The sequence below is a fragment of the Eublepharis macularius genome, chromosome 15 (assembly GCF_028583425.1).
Source record: "Eublepharis macularius isolate TG4126 chromosome 15, MPM_Emac_v1.0, whole genome shotgun sequence".
NCBI lineage: Eukaryota > Metazoa > Chordata > Lepidosauria > Squamata > Eublepharidae > Eublepharis > Eublepharis macularius.
The window spans coordinates 51,238,580-51,257,935 of NC_072804.1; the positions used below are offsets into that span (position 1 = coordinate 51,238,580).

At 47.4% G+C, this 19,356-nt stretch overlaps 1 protein-coding gene across 2 annotated transcripts; it reads right to left on the reverse strand.

Moving 5' to 3' along the window:
* Positions 1 to 84: 84 nt before the first annotated feature.
* On the reverse strand, positions 85 to 16,296 carry LOC129343373 (guanylate-binding protein 1-like). Of its 2 annotated transcripts, none has more exons than XM_054999550.1 (11): positions 16,234 to 16,296; positions 14,370 to 14,591; positions 13,020 to 13,147; positions 9,636 to 9,745; positions 8,766 to 8,968; positions 7,065 to 7,307; positions 6,358 to 6,638; positions 5,372 to 5,584; positions 3,378 to 3,480; positions 2,811 to 3,004; positions 85 to 2,578 (listed from the first exon to the last, which is right to left on the reverse strand). In XM_054999550.1, exons 2-11 carry the CDS (start codon positions 14,557 to 14,559, stop codon positions 2,378 to 2,380), a joined length of 1,866 nt encoding a protein of 621 aa, XP_054855525.1. In that variant the 5' UTR covers positions 14,560 to 14,591; positions 16,234 to 16,296; the 3' UTR covers positions 85 to 2,377. The 2 variants fall into 2 exon arrangements, with proteins under 2 accessions (XP_054855525.1, XP_054855524.1); XM_054999549.1 differs by having other exon boundaries at positions 16,244 to 16,291.
* Positions 16,297 to 19,356: the final 3,060 nt, after the last annotated feature.

Sequence of the window (19,356 nt, forward strand, 5' to 3'; positions counted from 1 at the left end):
CATACTTGCAAAGTTACAGGATCCAAAAACTATTTATTAACACAAGACTTTATTCTTGTAAGCAGCAGTATATATTTCATACAGACAAGCATGCATTCAAACATCAGTGTTTAAAAGCCACTCTAAGCTTGTTAACGAATGAATTTCATGGACTGATATGCCCCCCCCAATCCATTCCAATATGTCAAATCTGAAAACTTCATTTAAAGTCAGATGTCCTTGATCAGCTGGTGCTGAAGAGAAATCCCAATTACTTCTGGCTGTTATATTTTTCAATGGAGAGTGGCCCATTGGCCTGTGTCCCGGCAGGCTGGCCTGACCTGACATCTTTGCATGCCTTAAACTGGCTTCAATTACAGTGTTCCAAAAACTGTTGCAATCCCAGAATACCCAACATCTCCCCCCCACTCCTCTTCATCCCACCTTTTTTTAAAAAAAATCCAGTCTGATGAAGATTTCTGAGGAACTCTAAAGCTTGCTCGACATTTTAGGTCATCCTAGGGACATTCCTCTACCATTACTCTGGTAAATAACACTGAAATCTGGTACCAAGATTGCATTCAGAGAACAGCTTACTTAGGGATGGGCTGGTTCCTTTTTACCCCCTGGGCAAAAACCCTCCTCTCTTGGCAGGCTTCCTCAGCCTTTGCCAGCAGCAATGTCTGGAAATAGTTTCCAAAGTAACACTGGCAAGTAAATAGTTTGCTGACTTTTTACTGCCCCCCCTGTCCCCACCAGCCAAAGAAAACACTGTAGGAACTTTGCACATTAATGCCATCTTAGAGGTGCTTCTTGCCTTTGTCACCATCTCAGAAATAGTTTTAAGCACCACATGGTAGACAAAACTGGCCGTTCAAAACCTGCCTGTCTCATTGTAGAGATTTCTCTGAGCTTTCCCTGTATCTGTTTTACCATTCAAACAGAAATAAAAAGATAGGAGGAGGAACTACCCCACTGTGTAAACAGTGTGACTCAGCCAGGCGATCCATTCTATTCTTAGATTTGTACTATGAACTAGCAGCAATCCATGTGAAAACAAGCACAATGCTATTGGGCTTGTTGAATGTCAAGTGCTGGGACTTTTTGCCCAGGAGCACCCCAAGTCCCTTGGATAGGAAGAAATGTGAAGAGAGAGATTTTGCTGGAAATGATACAGGTTTGAGGAGGTCACATTTCTTGGGCTCAGATTACTACGCTACATGAATGTGCATGCAGCATGGAGCATCAGCCCCATAACCAATAACACTGTTTGAGAAATCCCAGTGAAGTACTGAATACTGTAGACAAAACTAAGCAAAGCGCAAGCAAACTGCACGGTAACATCTAGCCTGTGTGAAGAGGTAGGTTTTTTTTACAGCGGCACTTTAGCACTCAACAAAGTAGTTGTAAAATATGGAAGAGCTGGTTGTAATAAAAAGCTTGCCGCGTCTTGAAGACAACAGCTGGATGCAAGTTCTGCATTCGCCGCAACTAGCCGTGAAGTGTTTTTCATTCTGTTTAGGGTTTTAAAGCATTTTGATTTTCTTTAGTCTCCAGAGAAAGTTAATCTGACCTCTAGAGATGGGCACAAACAGAAATGCAAACCAAAGTTTGGCACAAACTGGGCCAGTTGATTTTTCGCGAACCGGCAGTTCGTCAGAGCCCATTTCTGATGAACCGCCAAGAACTTTAGGCCGGTTCGTTTGGTTCATTTTTTAGTTCGTCACTGCAGACAACCTGGCGCTGATCTATCAGTTTCCTAGGCAAAGGCGGTTAGGCTTTTTGCAGACCTTCTGCTGAACCAAACAAGCCAGTTCGCGGATGGAGGCTGGTTCGTGAAAGTTCATGGTTCGTGGTTTGTGAATCGTGACGAACCACGAACCTCATGGTTCGTTTTTTTTCCGGTTCATGCCCATCTCTACTGTCCTCTATTTCGCCAGCTGTGGAATGCCTACCAGCCTTACTTTGGATATGATTTCTCCCCTCTGGTTATGCTCATCTTAACGGCACACGTTACAAATTTAGGTATACAACAAAGAAAGTAAAAGTGTAAGGTGTGGGTGTAGCAAATGTATATCATGCAGCTACACTTGTCAGGGAGTCACAATCTGTTGCAGCTATCTGTTGAGTGTACACTCAGTGGCAAACTCTGTGTAATGTGTAAAGTGAACCTCGCAATAGCCGCAGCACTGACTGCATAATATTGCCACTAGCCACGCTGAAGCGATCAGCAGTGGCCTGGAGTCTGGCTGCTATTACCCTTGCTTGCCTGTTCCCTGCATCAAGACATTGTTCATGTTAACAGAGTGTTGTTCTAAAACAAAGAAGCACATCTTGCCCACATGGGCAGGCGAGCACAAGCGGGAGCTCTAAGGGGCAGCACCCTCCTTCTACTTGGTTAGATGCGCCCCAGGAGGTTGGAAAGCACTCCAACAGCTTTGCCAAAAACTCCCGGAAGCACTAGCGAAGCAGCATCCAGTATACTGGAAATCCAAGATGGCTTCCTGACGTTTTCACTCTCTCTTCTCAGCTGACCAATCTGTTCATTCAGCTCATCAGCGCGTTTCTGAAATCCAGCATCTAGCATAGCCTTTTGCTCCTACAAAGGAAAATGTAAGGGTTATTCACTCACAAGGAAAGAAGAAACCGTACTTGGGAACCACCTGTGCTGCCAAACCTAGCTTGGGAAATTCCTGGAGATTTGGGGGCAGTGTCTGGTGAAGGCAGAGAATGGGGAGGGGGTTCAAGGGGATGTGATGCCATAAATCCACCCAAACTTTTTTTTTTTTTAACAAAGGGGGCAAGCCCTCATGTGTTCCTGTGACAGTTACCCGAAGTTTACTGTCCATCATTTTGTTCTGCTCCTCCAGCAACTTCTCCCTGTCTCTCTCCATCTTCTCCTTCAGGTACTGAATGTTTGCTTCGTGGCTTCGCCTCTGGTCCTCCAGCTTCTGCTCCAGCGCAGCCTGCTGCTGCTTCTGGATTTCCTTCTCCCGTTCTGCTGCCTCAGCCCTTGCCTTGGCATCTGGGCAGAAAAGAAGAACGGATCTTTATAGGCATTGCACGCACAATCGAAACCATGTCTTGCTTTGGAGGCCACCATTTGTTTGGTTTTTTCCATTCATTCCCTCTCCTTTGAATAAAAGCCCCAGGCTTCTGTTCTTCAATATTTCAGCTCCTAAAAAGAATATCACAGGTTTGGGCCGTGTAGACATGGAAAGGCCTGGAAAAATTTGGGGGGGGGGGAATCTCCCCAAGTACTTTTTTCAGTGGTGAGCACCCGACCCCTGAATGAGAGAGAAGAGATTGGGATATTCCCCACCCTGAAAGCAACATCTCCAGTGCCGTATCATCAAAACCCAAACCCTTCCGCAAACCACTTCCTAGGCCCTCCTCACCTTGTGCTTCTTTCTCTTTCTCTGTGAGGGCTTCGTCGCTTTGCAAGATGGCTCTGCCCACATCTTCCTTGCCCTTAAAGAACTGCTGTAGTTCAGCATCTGCCTGCGTAGTGGAGAAACAACACTCAACAGAGTCTATACAGAGATTCAGGTTGTAAAGAGAACTCAGTCCTTAATGGCTAGCCCTCCTGTGTAGCAACGTCTGGGCTGTTTCCACACTACTTACCTTTCTCCGGAACACCACAGATAGTTGTGAAAAAAACGCGGAAGATAGCGTCTTCTTGCACGAGTTTTGTGTGATGTCACACAAAACTCGCGCGAGAAGACGCTATCTTCCGTTTTCGTTTTCGTGACGTTCCGCAGCATTCCGGAGGAAGGTAAGTAGTGTGGAAATGGCCCTGGTGTACAAAGATGCAGAGAAGAAGACCCTACCCTACAGAGGCCAGAAAGATAGGAATGTGAGGGCAGCATCTCTCTGTTCTGTTAAGCATCACTTCCTTGTCTTGTCTCCAGATGGGCTTTATCAGGGGTAATATTCTCCTCTCCATTGAAGCTCTCTCTCTCCTAGGCAGCTTGATAGCTAGACGCTGTCTCTAGCTCTCCTCTTCACTATCAACTATGTAGTTCCTAAATAAACGTTTTTATCACCCTTTAAACAGTACTGCGGTGTTTTTGACACTCAGCCAACACTACGCTTAGAGCACACAGTTGCACAAACGGTTGTCAGACAGATTAATGAGATACCCTATCTTTCTTTCCAAATTGAAGACGTGTACTGGGTAGCCCTCGAGCAGTGAGCTCACTACATTCAGCTCAAAAGCAGTAGATCTCCTCAAGTTTTGAATTTTACTTTCGAGGAGCCGCAGGGACCTGCTAATTAGATCAGAATAAGGGTGCTGTGAACGGTGATGCTGTTTAACCTTTTTCTCAGTGGGCTATTTTCCCATTGTAAATCATACTTATGCTGTTGGGGCTGTTCCCATCTAATTTTAGCCCCCCCCCCCCCGGAGTCTTTTCTGTCATTTTATATTTAGGGTTCCCCCCACACACACACCACCAAATATTACAAACAAGAGTTTCTTGTTATGTTAAGGGGATCAACAAAAAGTACAAGAGGAGTATCTCTATATAGATTGTATTGCAATTTCTTTGAAGAAGGGGGTTGATGATTCATATAAAGAACTCTGTCAGAGAGCTGAGGGTAATAGTAATAGTAATAGTAATACTAATAGTAATAGTAATAGATTGATATACCGCCATTCAGGACAGCTTAATGCCCACTCGGAGTGGTTTACAAAGTGTGTTATTATTGTCCTCACGACAATCACCCTGTGAGGTGGGTGGGGCTGAGAGAGCTCTGAGAAGCTGTGACTGACCCAAGGTCACCCAGCTGGCTTCAAGTGGAGGAGTGGGGAATTGGACTCTGGAAAGAGCTGGAGTCTAAGGTCAGGGTTCTAGTGTGGCTGCTTGGAAGAAAAATTTGCAATATCACAGGTCTCTTGCTCTGTCCCTAAATGTGGGGTGGAGCTCCCTCAAGAGAGACATCTCATGATAAGGCAGACCTACCTCTTTCTCCTTCTCCCTGCTATATTTCTGGAGGTCTTATGAATCCTATGTCTTTCACTCTGCTGTTGTGTGTCAACTGTTGTGCAAAACTACCATTTCGCTGCCGAAAATCCACCCACAGTGCTCAAAGGCAAGTTTTGATACATTACCTATGTCAGATTGGTGATTCAGTACACCTCAAAAATTGGTTTCGGTTTTAAAATTTGAGCTCTTGGAAAAGCTGCAATTTCAGCATGTTTCTTTAAAAACGTACTCAGTGTTTCTGATTCAGCTTTGGTTGAACGCCATTTCACAACGAACCACCTCTGCAAGGAATGTGGGTGCATATCCTATTTCTCATCACTCTTTCAGATTAATTGATTGGATTCATCAGAGGACAATGTTCCTCAGTTTGAGAGTTCTGATTTGTACTCGTACTCTTTCCTTACCATGACTCCTTTCCCAGGTTCCTGGTGGTATCGTACGGTGATGTTTTTGACATCATTGAAATAATCCCGATAGCCACCAGGTCGGGAGTAAAAGGCCTTGTGGATTCTGTCCTCCAGTTCCTTAGAGAGCCGCGCCAACAAAGCCTTGCAGCATTTTGAGGATTCCAGTACGTTCATATGGCAGTACGCCTCTTTCTTCTGATCCAGGGCTCGCTGGCAGGGGGAAAAATGTTTTACAAATATCAGATTGCGCTCTTAGGACAAGAGAACACACCACATCTGTGGGCCAAACTACACAAGATGCCAGACACGTGTTCTTCATGTATTGGGTCTCGCAAACTTACCTGGAAAGGGGGAGAATCGCAATTGGACTCTCTCTCTCTCTCTCTCTCTCTCTCTCTCTCTCTCTCTCTCTCTCTCTCTCTCTCAAAAATCCTCTGGGAGCTTGGGATGGGGGGGATGAAATAACAGGAGGCAGTTTTTTTGTGCGAGATTGGAGAGATTCTCTTTCAAAAATCGACTCAGCTCGGTTTTCCTTCAGGATCTCAGGGGGGTGGTGTGACAGGAGGCAGGAAAACAGCTGAGAGAGAGAGAGAAAATCCATGATGCAATTCCCCGCCAGGAGAAGAACAAGGGGAGGACCTGGAATTCTCTCTCGCGCGCAAAAAACTTGGCTTTTTTCCCCCTGCCTTCTGTCATGTCACTCCCCGGGCCCATCCCGGGCTCCCAGAGGATTTTTGAAAGAGAGAAAGAGAGTGTGTGTCCCTCCAGTTGCAATTCTTCCCAACTGAGAATCACATTGAGTGGCTGGCTTTTTTTTTTTTTTTATAAAACTACAATTCCCAGAGAACCTTGCAGGAACTGACACGTGCCCGTGTGTCTTGTGTAGCTCCAGTCTGTGCTGCATTTGTCCTGCTCAACAGAATCAGCTTTTGCATAAAGAGAGATAGAGGCAGCTAGTGGTTAAAGCTCAAGAGGCAACCTACCATCAGCTCAGCCTGGAATTGTTGTTTGTCATCCTTGAAGGCACGGGCCATGAACACCTGGAGGGCCCCATCCTCGCATTTGGCATGGATCCCCAACAGCTCCTGGAGGGTCTCCGTGGGCAGTTGCAGCTTCTGGTCCATCAGCTCCTCGTAGCGGGCAGTGGCGTCGAGAACAGCAGCAGAATTCTCAATCTGAGCCAAAGCCAGCACGGCATTCTCCATGCAAGGCACTCCCCCGCTGCGGATCGTGTCCACGTAGGTCTCCACCAAGTTTGCCAGCACTGCAAAGAAAACAGCAATAGAGATGCTTGCAACAGTGACACTTAGACAGGGGTACATTCAGCTGCTTGTACTGCCAGCCTAAGACCTGCCAGGGAAAAGACAGCAGAGTGACCTTGATACTTGAGGAACAAGCACTGGATCTATGCTCTACTGTCCCTGGCGAGTCATCAAGAAGTGACTGGGTTATGCTGCAATCTAAGCTCCGGGAGACTCATAGCCACTATTTGGAGATGGGGTGGGGGAAGCAATGGACAGAAAGGGAGAGAAGGAAAAACCTAGAGAAATAAATATATGAATTAAGGACATACTAAACGTGGTCCCATGCAGTAAATTGAGGTTCAAGGTGGATCTTGCAAGCAGAAGGACTAGAAGCTTCCACTAGAGTCCCTCGACCACCATAACTGGTCAGAGGAATGAGGACTTACAGCGCCCAGTGACAATGTGCCCTCCTGGGATCGTCTTGGGTTTGGATGTCCTATAGACGTGACGGCAGAACTGGCGCGCTTGCTCCACAAATTCAGGCTCCAGCTCATCCTCTTCCATTTCCTCCAGGTGGTGCAGGTTCTTTCGATTGGTGGGACGGTCAAAGATGAAGCATTTTCGGGTGGGGAAGAACAGCCGGATGCACTCGCGGGGCAGGTTGAACAGCTGAACTTCACGGGAGTTGCCTAGATGGAGTAAGAGGGAGATCAGCGGTTGGCGTTGGAGAATCTGGAACAGCATCTGCTTGTGCACTCTTAGGACTCTAATCTGGCAAAAGGAAGGGATGCAATTAGGGGCTTCATATCCAATTTCACTATGGGGAGATTGGCAGATTACCCACAATTGTGATTTAGTCACACTTTGCAAGACCAACAAAAAACAACCCTGCTCCCCATGAAAACAGAAAAGAGGCCAAGTACAGAGCTAATGGATACAGCAAGTGGAAAGGTTCCCCTTCTAACCTACATTTACGTTTCAACAGTCTGGCAACTTAAAAGTAGGCAGGTTAGTTAAAAACCACTCAGGTGACTAACCACTACATTAGAGGCCCCCATTTGGTGTTCTGCCACCTGCCAACACCTTTCCTGGTGCCCGTTAAGTGGTTTTAGAAGTGGGCAGGGCCAGATGAGGCTTTGCCCAACAAGGATTCTCAATGGCCTTTGGAGAGTTGGTTTGGTTTCTGTTTTTCCGGAGCCTTTTCTGGGACCGCGCTTTCCCACAGTCCTAGAAAAGGCACCGGAAAAAAAAGGAAACCAAACAACCTGTTACCATTTTGCAAATGGAGACGTCTGGAATCCTGGGGAAAAGTCGCCAGTGCTCCATAAGTGGGCCGTCCCTATAAGGATGTGTGGAAATGGCCCTTGTCAGCTGCCTCTGAGATTCTGTTGTCAGGCAGAAAAATAGTTTCAATCCATGAATAAATGTCTTACTGCCACAGAGGCTGTTCCCTCCATGTCTCTTAGTGGGCCCTGGTCACCCACTATAGTAGGAGCCCTCCTGCTAGGGTTGCCAGGTACCCTTACCCTCCTGGTGAGAGGATGGGGACCCAGTTCTGCTGTTTTGTGGATGCCCCTTGCACGTGTGTTGTGTGTGTGGGGCCTGCACTAGTGCAATGATATCACTTCCAGGAAGTGACATCATTGTGCAAGGCTGGGAGTGCACATGAGCACTTTGCAGTAGGCTGATTTGGGCCCCAAACAGGCCCCATTCTGTCCGTTTGGGGTCCAAATTGGCCCACTGAGAAGCTTGGGAGCATACCCGGGAGTCTCATTCCCCAGCTTTCCCCCCGGCAATGAGACAAGTGGTGGGGGGAAGGTGGGAACATGGGATCCCTTGTCCCCAGTGGGGGAATAGGATCCCTACCTCCTGCTTACCTGTCTCTGCTGCCTAGTACAGCAGTGGGAGAAATTGTGGAAGAAAAAGGATTTGTTACTGTAACACTCTAACAATTCCCTAAAACTCTATGGTTTTAGCACAGAGTTCTGGAGATTGCAGCCTCGTGGTGACATGTGACATCATTCTTGGTTACACATTACCACTCTCCAAAAAAAGCTACTGGGTTAGGCAACTGGGAGACCAGATTTGGCCTAGGTTGCTGTCCACAAAACTTATACTGATTTCCACCACACTTCTGTGGTCAGTACCTTCCTTTAACTTCAAGGCATTTTCCAGATATTCGTCCTCAGTGCACGTCTTTCCGTACAGCTCCAGCTGCAGAGTGAAATCTCGCAAGGCCCAGATGAAAGACGGGAAGAAGCGAACGTACTCGGCAGAATCTTCCAGCACCTCAGAGTCCTCCTCAGGTGAGGACTTGGATTTGATGCGCTCCGTCAGTTCTGTCACATAACTGTGGGCCCGGCTTAGGAAGATCCCAATAAAACCAGCCTTCATTACAGCAGGAGATCCATCTCTCACAAATGGCTTTCATCCTACCTCACAGTTTTATTTTGTTAGGCGTCCCACATGAAGGATGATAATACCTTTGATAGCTGTGGATTTTGGAAGGGTTGTTTGTCGCAGGCAGGGCTAAGAAAAGCTGCACCAACTAAAATTCTCTCTTCTTGATAGCTAGTAAAGGTGTCAGAGCTTTGACCTCCTTTAGATGCAGCTTGGTGTTCGAATGATCGGTTAACCAGCCTTGGGTAGGTTGGCTAACGCTCCTGGAATCCATCCAGAGAAAATTTTTGGCAAATATTCGTATCTTAAAATGTATATAAATGTATGCAAATAGATCCCCTCCTGGCCTGTACATGTGTCCTTGTTTATCCATTATCCCAACAAAAATGTGCAGAAAATGCAACATTACGCATTACCAGAATTTCAGAGAGAGTCTAGGAGCTTCCCCTGAGAAACTTCACAGAACATTACAAATAAAAACCAAAAAACCCCTCTCATTTTTTCTTAGGCAAAAAATAATGACCCTTTCCTAACTGAGGGCCTGTCTATTGCTGCTCTCTACAGACTCCCGGAAGCGAAGTAAATTCTGTACCCCAATTAGAGATTCTGAAGGATACTGGAGCTGGTCCATAGCGCGTTGGTCAATGGTGCCCATGCTGTTGTAGACCAGGGTGCTGCTAAGGAGCACGGCCAGAGCAAAGATCCAGGAGTCGTTCTGGGCATCACCCTGTGAGTGTAGGAGAATGGAGAGTTCTGATTCTGTTCCCACTTTCCAATGTACCAGACACTTGTAAAGGGTAGGTTCCGTGGCCCGTTGGTTTAGTAAATATTTAAATGGTCTCTGTTCTTTCCCAAGTAGATATTTTTTCTGATTTTATTTATTTACTTATAGTCCCCCTTTCTTACTGAGATTCAAGGCGGATGACACAGCATAACACAATACGATCAACAGCAGGCACATTCAGTAAACAGTACAAGTGGGTAAAGATTGCAGAAACGTGAAACCAGGTTGAAACGAAACGCAAGCCACTTGACATAACATCATAAACAACAGCAACAGCCTTTAGCAAAGCCTCTCTTTGAACCCTTTCCTTATAGTACAGCCCTGTTACCTGTGCATAAAAGCCCTCGTGAATAATTTGGTTTTGCACAGTTTGTAGAAAGCTGGGAGAGTGCGAGCTTTCCTACCCAGACCCAACTCAGGTTCCCGTAGCCACACAGCAGCTTTGATCCGGCCCCAGAATACCTCCATGCAGGGCCAGATCAACGGGGGGCAGGGGGGGTAGTCTGCCCCCGGCGCCGCCAAAGAGGGGGCGCTGGGCTCAGTTGCTAATCTCTGGAGCACGCTGTCAGCCCTGGGAGCGCGCCTGGGGAAAGATGAATGGCGCGGGCGGCCTCCCAGCCACCTGCGCTGCCATTCACCTTTCCCCAGGACAAGGGGCGTGCGGCAAGCTGGCCTCCCCTTGTCCTGGGGAAAGGTAAAAGGCAGCGCGGGTGGCTGGGAGGCTGCCCACGCCATTCGCCTTTCCCCAGGACAAGGGGCACGCGGCAAGCCAGCCGCCCCTTGTCCTGCGGGGCAGGTGAATGGCACGGGCAACCTCCGAGCCACTCACGCTGCTGCCAGCTCCGCGGCACGCCGGGACAGCTGGCTTGCCATGGGGGCGGGGAGGGGGCACCCAGCATGATGATGTCACGGGAGTGACGTCATCATGCAGCGCCAGGAGCGCGCGCGTAGAGCCTGACTACGGTTACCCTGGGTGCTGGCAACCGTAGATCCGGCCCTGCATCCATGGGGAGAGGAGGGGCTCCCCCCTCCCCCCTCAAGCTATTTCCCCCATGTCAAATTAACACAGGAGGGAGGTTTTTCTCTGTTTTTTCTACTCCACGTGGAGCATTCTGTGCATGGAGGGAAAACTCTGTGCTATTATGAACCAGAGTTGGGTCTGGGGAACCTGCACTTCTAGCTTGACCCCTAGTTTGGCCCTAAAGAGAATGCACACGTATGGGCATTCATTTTGCCGATTGGCAGGGCGGTACCTGCAGAAGGTGTTGTTTGATAGTCCATCAACAGCTAGGAGTAGTCCTCACACACTGAGCGCAGTGCATTCTTTGGAGTGGATCTTATTTTAAACTGAATTCTCTTTGTAATATTTCCCGCTGACCTTTCTGCTGTAGTTCTAGATTGAAATGTTCCTGTTCTGATTCATGTAAACATAGGCTGAAATAAAGTTGCGTAAGTCTTAAAGGTGCAACTGGACTCCTGTCTCATTTTTCTGCGACAGACTATCTCAGCTACCCCTCTGAAGTGATGCTCACAGGACTCTCTTTTGCCTTACGTATAATTTTGGGTCCAGGGATATTCTCTGCACTTTTACTGCTGATACAGCCACACTTACTAAGATGTGCATGCCTTCAGAAGCAACGTTGTTGATACTTGGCTGTTCCTACAATTGCCACCATCTTTGGGGGGCTTTTGTCCATGTCTTTAAGAGCAGTCAGTCGCACTGAAATTAAGCAAGGCAAGCTTTCCCCATCACTCATCTCCATGGCAGAAAAATGCTTCCCCCTGCTAAACTGCTGTGACTTGTGTACAGAACTACGTCACAAACTTGCAGAAAAGACCGCTACTGATTAGGCAAACAGCCTAGAGACAAACCACAGTGGATGGATAAAATAACAATGGATTCTAGTTTTAAAGCCATTCACCTTGGTGAACTGAACAGAAACACCCTTCAGAGTTATGCAAGTTCTTTTGAATGCTGAAAACCACCAAGGTGTGGTCATAACAGCAACATTTAGTGCCTTCTGGTTCTGTTTTACCCTGTAACAGTTTTTTTTCTCACCGTACTTTTAAGGACCTTGATGAGCACGAATATAGTTCTTCTAAGAACGTGTCTAGTAGCAGTGGTTTTCCCACATCCTCTTTAGCAGCCTGCTTACACAATTGTCAGAAGTCTCTGCTTCAAAGTGAGCTCTGATTCAAGAAAGCTTATGCAGCAATCTTTCTTAAGGTGCCACCAGTTTCCTGTTTAAACGTTTGGGGTATGAATCACAGGTTGCAAAGGTGTTCCACAGAGAAACATGTCCCCGATTCAAAGCAGTCAACTCTGATGAAGTACATCTGCAGGGAGATATGTCAGTGCCCCGAACTCAGGGTCGCTCTACACATTACTTTTTTATGAGTTCTCCAAGGAGCCAACCCATACTTGCACAGACACACATCAGCTCCGGGGATTGGCTTCTATAAAACAACAAGAGAGCAAAAGGAGGGCGAGAGCTCCTCCCTTTCTCCCAAACTTTTTTACCTGTGCAAAAACAGGTAAAAAGAGCCCCATGGCACAGAGTGATAAGCTGCAGTACTGCAGCCCAAACTCTGCTCATGACCTGAGTCTGATCCTGGTGGAAGCTGAGTTAAAATAGTCGGCTCAAGGTGGACTCAGCCTTCCATCCTTCTGAGGTTGGTAAAATGAGTACTCAGTTTCCTGGGGGTAAAGTGTAGATGACTGGGGAAAGCAATGGCAAACCACCCTGTAACAAAAACCTGCCAAGAAAACATTGTGATGCGACGTCCCCCATGGGTCAGTAATGACTCAGCACTTGCACAAGGGACTACCATTACCTTTTTAAACCTAAAAACAATGTGTGTGGAGGGGTTCCCCCTTTCTGCTTCTGCATGTGCACACAATACCTCCATATGGGGCAGCAGGAATGGAGAAATGTCTCCCCTCCCTACTGTTTTTGCACAAGGAAAAACACTTGGTGGAAGGGCAGGAGCTCTCCCTCTCCCAGTGACAGCTTTCCAAGCCCATTTGCACTTTTTTATAGAAGCCAATCCCGAGAGCGGACGCATGTCTCCACGGAGCATGGTTGGCTCCGTGGAGAACTCGTAAAAGAAGTAACATGTAGAGCGACCCTCAGAGTGTAGAGTGACCCTTTTGTGCCTTTAGCAGCAAAAATCCAACAGGTGTAGCATCCCACCCATTCAAAAATGTCCAAATTACCTTCTCCACATCACCTAGGCCCTCTGTATCCAGAAGCACAAGGGTCTGGTCAGGTTTACCAGGATAAGGAACACACCACATCCAGATTCCCTTGGTGCTGGCTTGCACCGTGGAGCCTAGATTGAACCCTAGATGTAAAATATTAATTTTATTAACAACAACGTTCGATTTATATACCACCCTTAATGCCACTCTCAGAGCAGTTAACAAAGTGTGTTATTATTATCCTCACAACAATCACCCTGTGAGGTAGGTGGGGCTGAGAGAGCTCTGAGAGAGCTGTGACTGACCCAAGGTCACCCAGCTGGCTTAAAGCAGAAGAATATGTGCTCCTTTGAGCTAATTGTGCTTCATGTTGTCTAAAGCCTGAGAATTGCTTACGTTCTATTTCAACATTTCATCAACTCTATTGGATTCTTACTAATGCTATATCTTTGCAAATTGTGTTTATTTACCCTATGGCATTGTTTATGGAAATGTCCTTGAAATTGACTGTACTGATCATAAACTGTGTAATCCGCCTCGACTCTCAGCGAGAAAGACGGACTATAAATGACACAAATAAACAAACCCGGTTCTCCAGATTAGAGTCCTGCTGCTCTTAACCACCATACCAAACTGGCTCTCCAGTAGAGGCAGGAGAACAGGTGAAAATTTAACCAGGCTAGCCTCTCCTCTTGTAGGGCTCCTTTGTCTTTAGTAGGTTGTCAGAAACGGAAATTCAAAAGGGAAAGCAAATTTATGTTTTGCTAGGGAGCTGCTTAAGACACGGGAAGATTATTTTACATTTTTTTTTAAATACAAGAGCATAGAATTATGTACTGGTTAGTCAGCACCAAAAATAATTCAACTAAAGCCTGTCACAGATTGGACACTTGTCAGCTTCCCTCAAGTTTTGGCGGGAAATGTAGGCAGCTTGGCGGAATGTTGGACAAGTGACAGTTGAAAAGTCCATTGGACAGCAGTCGGAGAGCCAAGCCGCAAGACCAGGGCGCCTACATTTCCCATCAAAACTTGAGGGAAGCTGACAAGTGTTCAATCAGTGTCAGGCGTCACTTGTAGTTTGGCTCTATGATGGACCTCTAAAACTTGGGTTCAAATCATTCCCAAGAGGAACTCTGTCAGTGTTAGTAGAACTCATTACTGGCTTGCTAGCTTGTCGTTTCTAAAGAGAAAGAGCCCCAAATGCACACAGATTTCCTGGGCTACAGAGAGGTCAGTCTATTCTGATAATCAGTCAGTCAAGCAAGCCTTCATTGGCATATATAAAATATTCTGATAATCTTCCTCCCTCCCTCCTCAGATTTTGCTTTGATCATATGAACAAATGTCCCTGTCTCTCTCTCTCACCTGAGTTTTTGCCCGCTAGTTTGTTCATGAGGTAGGACTTGCCCGTTCGGTACAGCCCTACGATGGCCACCACTACCACTGGCTGATGGATTCCGGAGAGCAGCTGAAGGGCCTCCCGATGGACAACAAGCTTCCTGTCCCGGTTCTCGATCAGGCACACAGGAGACGGCATGCAGAGTCTGGAGGCCATTGCTCACCGACTGGCTAATCTCTAATATGCAACTACAGGAGGAGGAAAGAGAAACAACAATTACCAAAGGAGGTACGCTTCACACACCTATCTTCTAACTAGACTGCTGGAGATTCTACAATTTTGGAACTGCAAGATTTTTTACAAAGAGGGTTTTTTGGTCATTTTCCAAAGGAAACATCAATGATTAAATGATATGAGTACAGATGTCCAGAAGTTAGCAGCCAAGAGGATCAGAAACCAGGAACTGGCAAGTGCCTTTTGAATCTAGGAAGTTAAAGACTAGAATGGAGTCTTACCTAATCCATTCCAGCACTTTAGGAACTTATTAGCCTTCCCAGGGTACTCTTTGCACACTGATTATTGGAAGATCCTGCTAGTCAGCAGCGACTGAGTGATATCTTGCTGAGTTTGCTTTCCTCTCTATACACAAGAATTTAAAGTGTCTTCAGGTGCCCAGAGGTGGTTAGCCAAAGGGCGCTTGTTCTTAGGCGATAAGCCTGAGGGCTGGAGCTGAGCCAGGCGGAAGATCAGGCAGAGAGCAGACCCACCTGGCAAGTGGAAGCCTGCCCTATCTGTTTGTTCAGTCATATTTTTTCCCCTCTCTGTATAGTTAGCTGCTTTGGGTCCCCATTGGGGAGGAATGCAGAATACAAATAGGGTTGCCAGTCTCCAGGTGGTGGCTGGAGATCTCCCGGAATTACAACTCATCTCCAGGTGACAAAGATCAGTTCCCCTGGAGAAAATGGCTGCTTTGTAGGGTAGACTCTATGGTATTATACTATTCTGAGGCCCCTCCCTAAACCCCACCCTCTCCAGGCTCCACCCCCAAAATCTCCAGGAATTTTCCAACGTGGACCTGGCAACCCTAAATACAAATATACTGAATGAATGAATGAATGAATGAATGAATGAATGAATGAATGAATGGTATGACAAGGGTCCACCGCCACTGAGCTGGCCACGGAATCCCTTTATGCCAGGATCTGTGACCCACAATTGGCACAAAACACTACTTGAGTGCCCTTCAGCAACATCTGGACAAACACATTTTGGCAACTGGAAAATATCTAAAAGGCAGCCTCCCTGTAGAAATGCAAAAACACCATGTTCAGTTAAATTAGCAACAATAGGTCAATCTGGATGTAGTATTCCAACTGTATTGAAAAATCCTGGCAGAGCTGGAGGTGCCTAGAATATGGATCTCTAGGGCTGCCATCTCCAGGTTGGGAAATTCCTGGAGATTGGGTGTGGAGCCTGGAAAGGGCAGATTTGGGGAGGGGAGGGACCTCCGCATGATACAGTGCCAGAGAGTTCGCCCTCCAAAGCAGCCTTTTGCTCCGGAGGAACCGATCTTTGTGGCTCAGAGATCAGGTCGAATTCCGGGAGATCTCCAGGCGCCACTTGGAGGTTGGCAAACCTAGGCACTCCCATTCCTCTGGTTATCGACTACAAAGTTTGATTGATCCCAGCGGACAAGCCAGCTTGCCAGCAGCTTGGAACAACCAAGTTTCTCCTGGAGGTGAAGAGTCCCAGGTTTCTAGGAACAGGGTCTTCTGTAAAGCCACTTGGTGGGGTCCGAGAGCTCTGCAGCCTGAATTCTTCCCAGGGGCTTCAGAGCCACGCTCGTTCCAGTTCAGGAAAAGAGATCAGGGGGCATCATTCATTCCTTACCGCTCCTTACCTTCCTTTTGCGCTGGCAATCCGAGCAGGCAGCGTCTTTCTGCCTCTGTCCGGCGCCAGCAGTCTGTGTCTTTCTCGCCCTTCGCCTCTTTTTTCATGCCCGTTTGCAAACCGAAAGAGAAATTCGGGTCCGCGTAACCACCGCCCTCCTTTCCAGTTACTTGGCCGCGGTTCCCGGAAAGAAGCCGGAGTTTCCCCGGACCATGGATGCGACAGATTCCTTGGAGGGGAGGAGGGCGATAACCGGGGCTGAACAAGCAAGGCTGCCGGGGAATAGGCTGCAAGGAGGGTTGCCAACTCCAGGTTGGGAAATTCCTGGAGGTTTGTACAACAGGATTTGATTCCGGTGCGCCTTAGCAACCAACAAAATTTTTTCAAGCGTATGAGCTTTTGAGAATCAAAAGTTCGCTTCTTCAGATACTAAAGGGAGCTTTGACTCTCCAGAGCTTAACCCTGAAGAAAATCTTGTTGGTCTCTAAGGTGCCACTGGACTCAAACCCCGCTGCATTACTGCAGACCAGCACAGCTACCTACCTGAAACTATCCTGGAGTTTTGGGAATGGACCCCAGGAAGGGTAGGGTTTGGGCAAGGTAGGGACTCCAGTGGGATAATGGCATAAAACCCACCCTCCAAAGCAGCCCCTTTCTCCAGAAGAACTGAACTGTATTGTCTGGAGATTATCTGTAATTCTAGATCTCCTGGCACCACCTGGAAGTTGGCAACCCCTGATGCAAGGTGAGGGGGTTCCCTTAGAAGGTGAAGCAGTGCTGAAGATGATTAATGGTGATGTTTCTGAACTCAAGAATGAGCCCTGCGAAGTCTGTAATGAGGGTTGCCAACTCAGGGTTGGGAAATTCCTGGAGTTTAGGGGCTGGAGCCTGGAGTTTAATGCCATAAAGTCCAAAGCACCCTTTTCTTCCAGGGGAACCAATCTCTGGAGATATGTTACGATTCTGGAAGGTCTCCTCCAACCCCACCTGGAGGCTGGCAACTCATTGTAACAGCAAAGCAAGGTTCCTCGGGAATTCTTAGACTCCTGCCTTATGAAGAAGTGGACGCTGGGATGTTCCTGAACTATGGTTCGAGCGCAGGGGAAGCAAGCAGTGCTAGTCCCAAAGCACACGGCGCCCCAAGTTTTTGACCCACCGTCCCTGGCAGGCAGGCTGCTTTTGAACTCCCTTCCAGGCAAATTCAAAACTTGCACAAGTTATTCCTCCTGTTCCTTGCACACAAAGCCGCCTTCTACTGAGCCTGGTCTATCACCCTCACAAGAAAGAACTGCGACTATCCAGCTGTGAAGCTTTACATGTTGTTATGGTAACTTGTCTTGAAGAGAGAACATAATGCTTGGGTTGCAAGAGATATTTGAAAGAGCTGCTTTACTGTCTCTAGAAACATGATGAACAAGCCAATCCATATGTTAACTGCATCACCCATTTTACGTGCTTTGTCTTAAAACAAATTTAATCATGCAGGAGACATTGGAAGGAGATTGTAAACAGGCTGAGAGGGAAGAGATAATTTGCAATTCATTTGGGTGAATGAGGCGATGCAACTCAGTTTAGCCCAGGACAATTGTTATTAAAGTTGGAAGAGGAGATGTAATCACGTGTACCACTTGGGTTAAAACTCACACAAGCCTGCACAGTGGACTGCAGAAAAAGTGTGGCTATGCACAGAGAAAAGCACCTATGGACCCCCTTCCCACAAACCTGCAAATCTCCACTGCGACATCTATACAATATAAATCCCACTTGTGGGCTTATAAGCAAAATCAACCCTTTCCCCCCCTCCCAGTAGAAGCTGGCTTTTAATGTTTTTTCCAGATGTTTTAATTAAGCAAAGCATTTTCAGTCTATAGTCACAAAATTAGCAATCCCAAATCTCTGAAATGGTCTCTCTGATGTAATAAGAGAACATCCAGAGGAGAATCAAACTTCCTGGGAAGCGATCAAACATTGACATGATGTGCAAAATTGAATTCTGGTTGCCTGTAAGCGACTTACTTTCTGTGTGGTCTTATATTCAAGTGTGCTAGCAGTGCATGTGTATCCATAATGGGAGAACAAGTGTTAAGATCTTTCACTTGAGCATCCCTTTGTAAAATTCTTTCTACCAAGGACGGATCTAGGGTTCCCGGTGCCCACGACAACCCAACTCCGGCCGCCCTCGTGCGTGCGAGCAGGAGAATGGCGGAAGCGGCAGTGGCTGGGAGGCCACCTCCGCCACTCGCCTGCCCCACTGAGGGGGCAGCCAGCTTGCCGCGCGCTCCCTATCCTGCTGGGCAGGCGAATGGTGTGGGCAGCCACTCAGCTGCCCACGCTGCCACCGGCATGCTCCCAGCAGCTGCGCCCGGCACCCCCTCTTTGGCGGTTCCGGGGGCAGACTATCCCCCCTGCCGGCCCTGCTATCTACACAAGACGCTTTGGCTCGTGATCAAGAGTAGGGAGATGCAATGTAAGCCGGGAAGTGTGGTTTAAAAAGACAGAGCCAGTGGAGATCGCTCCTCATAGGGTTTGTCAACTTCATCTTCGCCTCCCCAAAGTCTCTGTCAATTTTACCTCTCTAGTCTACAACTGTGTGGGATCACAACCAGAGGGCAGTGAGGAATGGAAATGGGCAGGAGCTGCCTTCAAGAGCCTGGAGAGGTTATAATGGGTTGAAGTTTCCCTTCTGGCGTTTCACAGCCCCCCTATAAAGCCTTTGCCCTGCTGCCAGCTCTGTCTTTTTAAACTACCCTTCCCAGCTAACGTGTTCTTCACATCAGATGTCTCATGTAGAGAGACTCTGTGGGGACACTCAAGTGACTTTCGGTGCAGTCATATATTCAAGTGTCCTCTGTCTCCCTAGCAGTGAATGTGTATCCACAATGGGAGAACAAGTGTGATATCTTTCACTTCATCCTACTCTGGTAAGGTGTCTTGTGTAGAGAGACTCATAGCGATGATGAATGCTTTCGCTACTGTCCATAACTCAAAAAAGGGATGGAAGGACAGCACAGCCAATCAAAACATCCAAATGTGGGAAAGCAACTAACCAATCAAAGGCCAGATACAGTCACAAGTTATGATTTGCCAGTGGGCTTTGGATGTAGTTACTGATTACGCGACAGT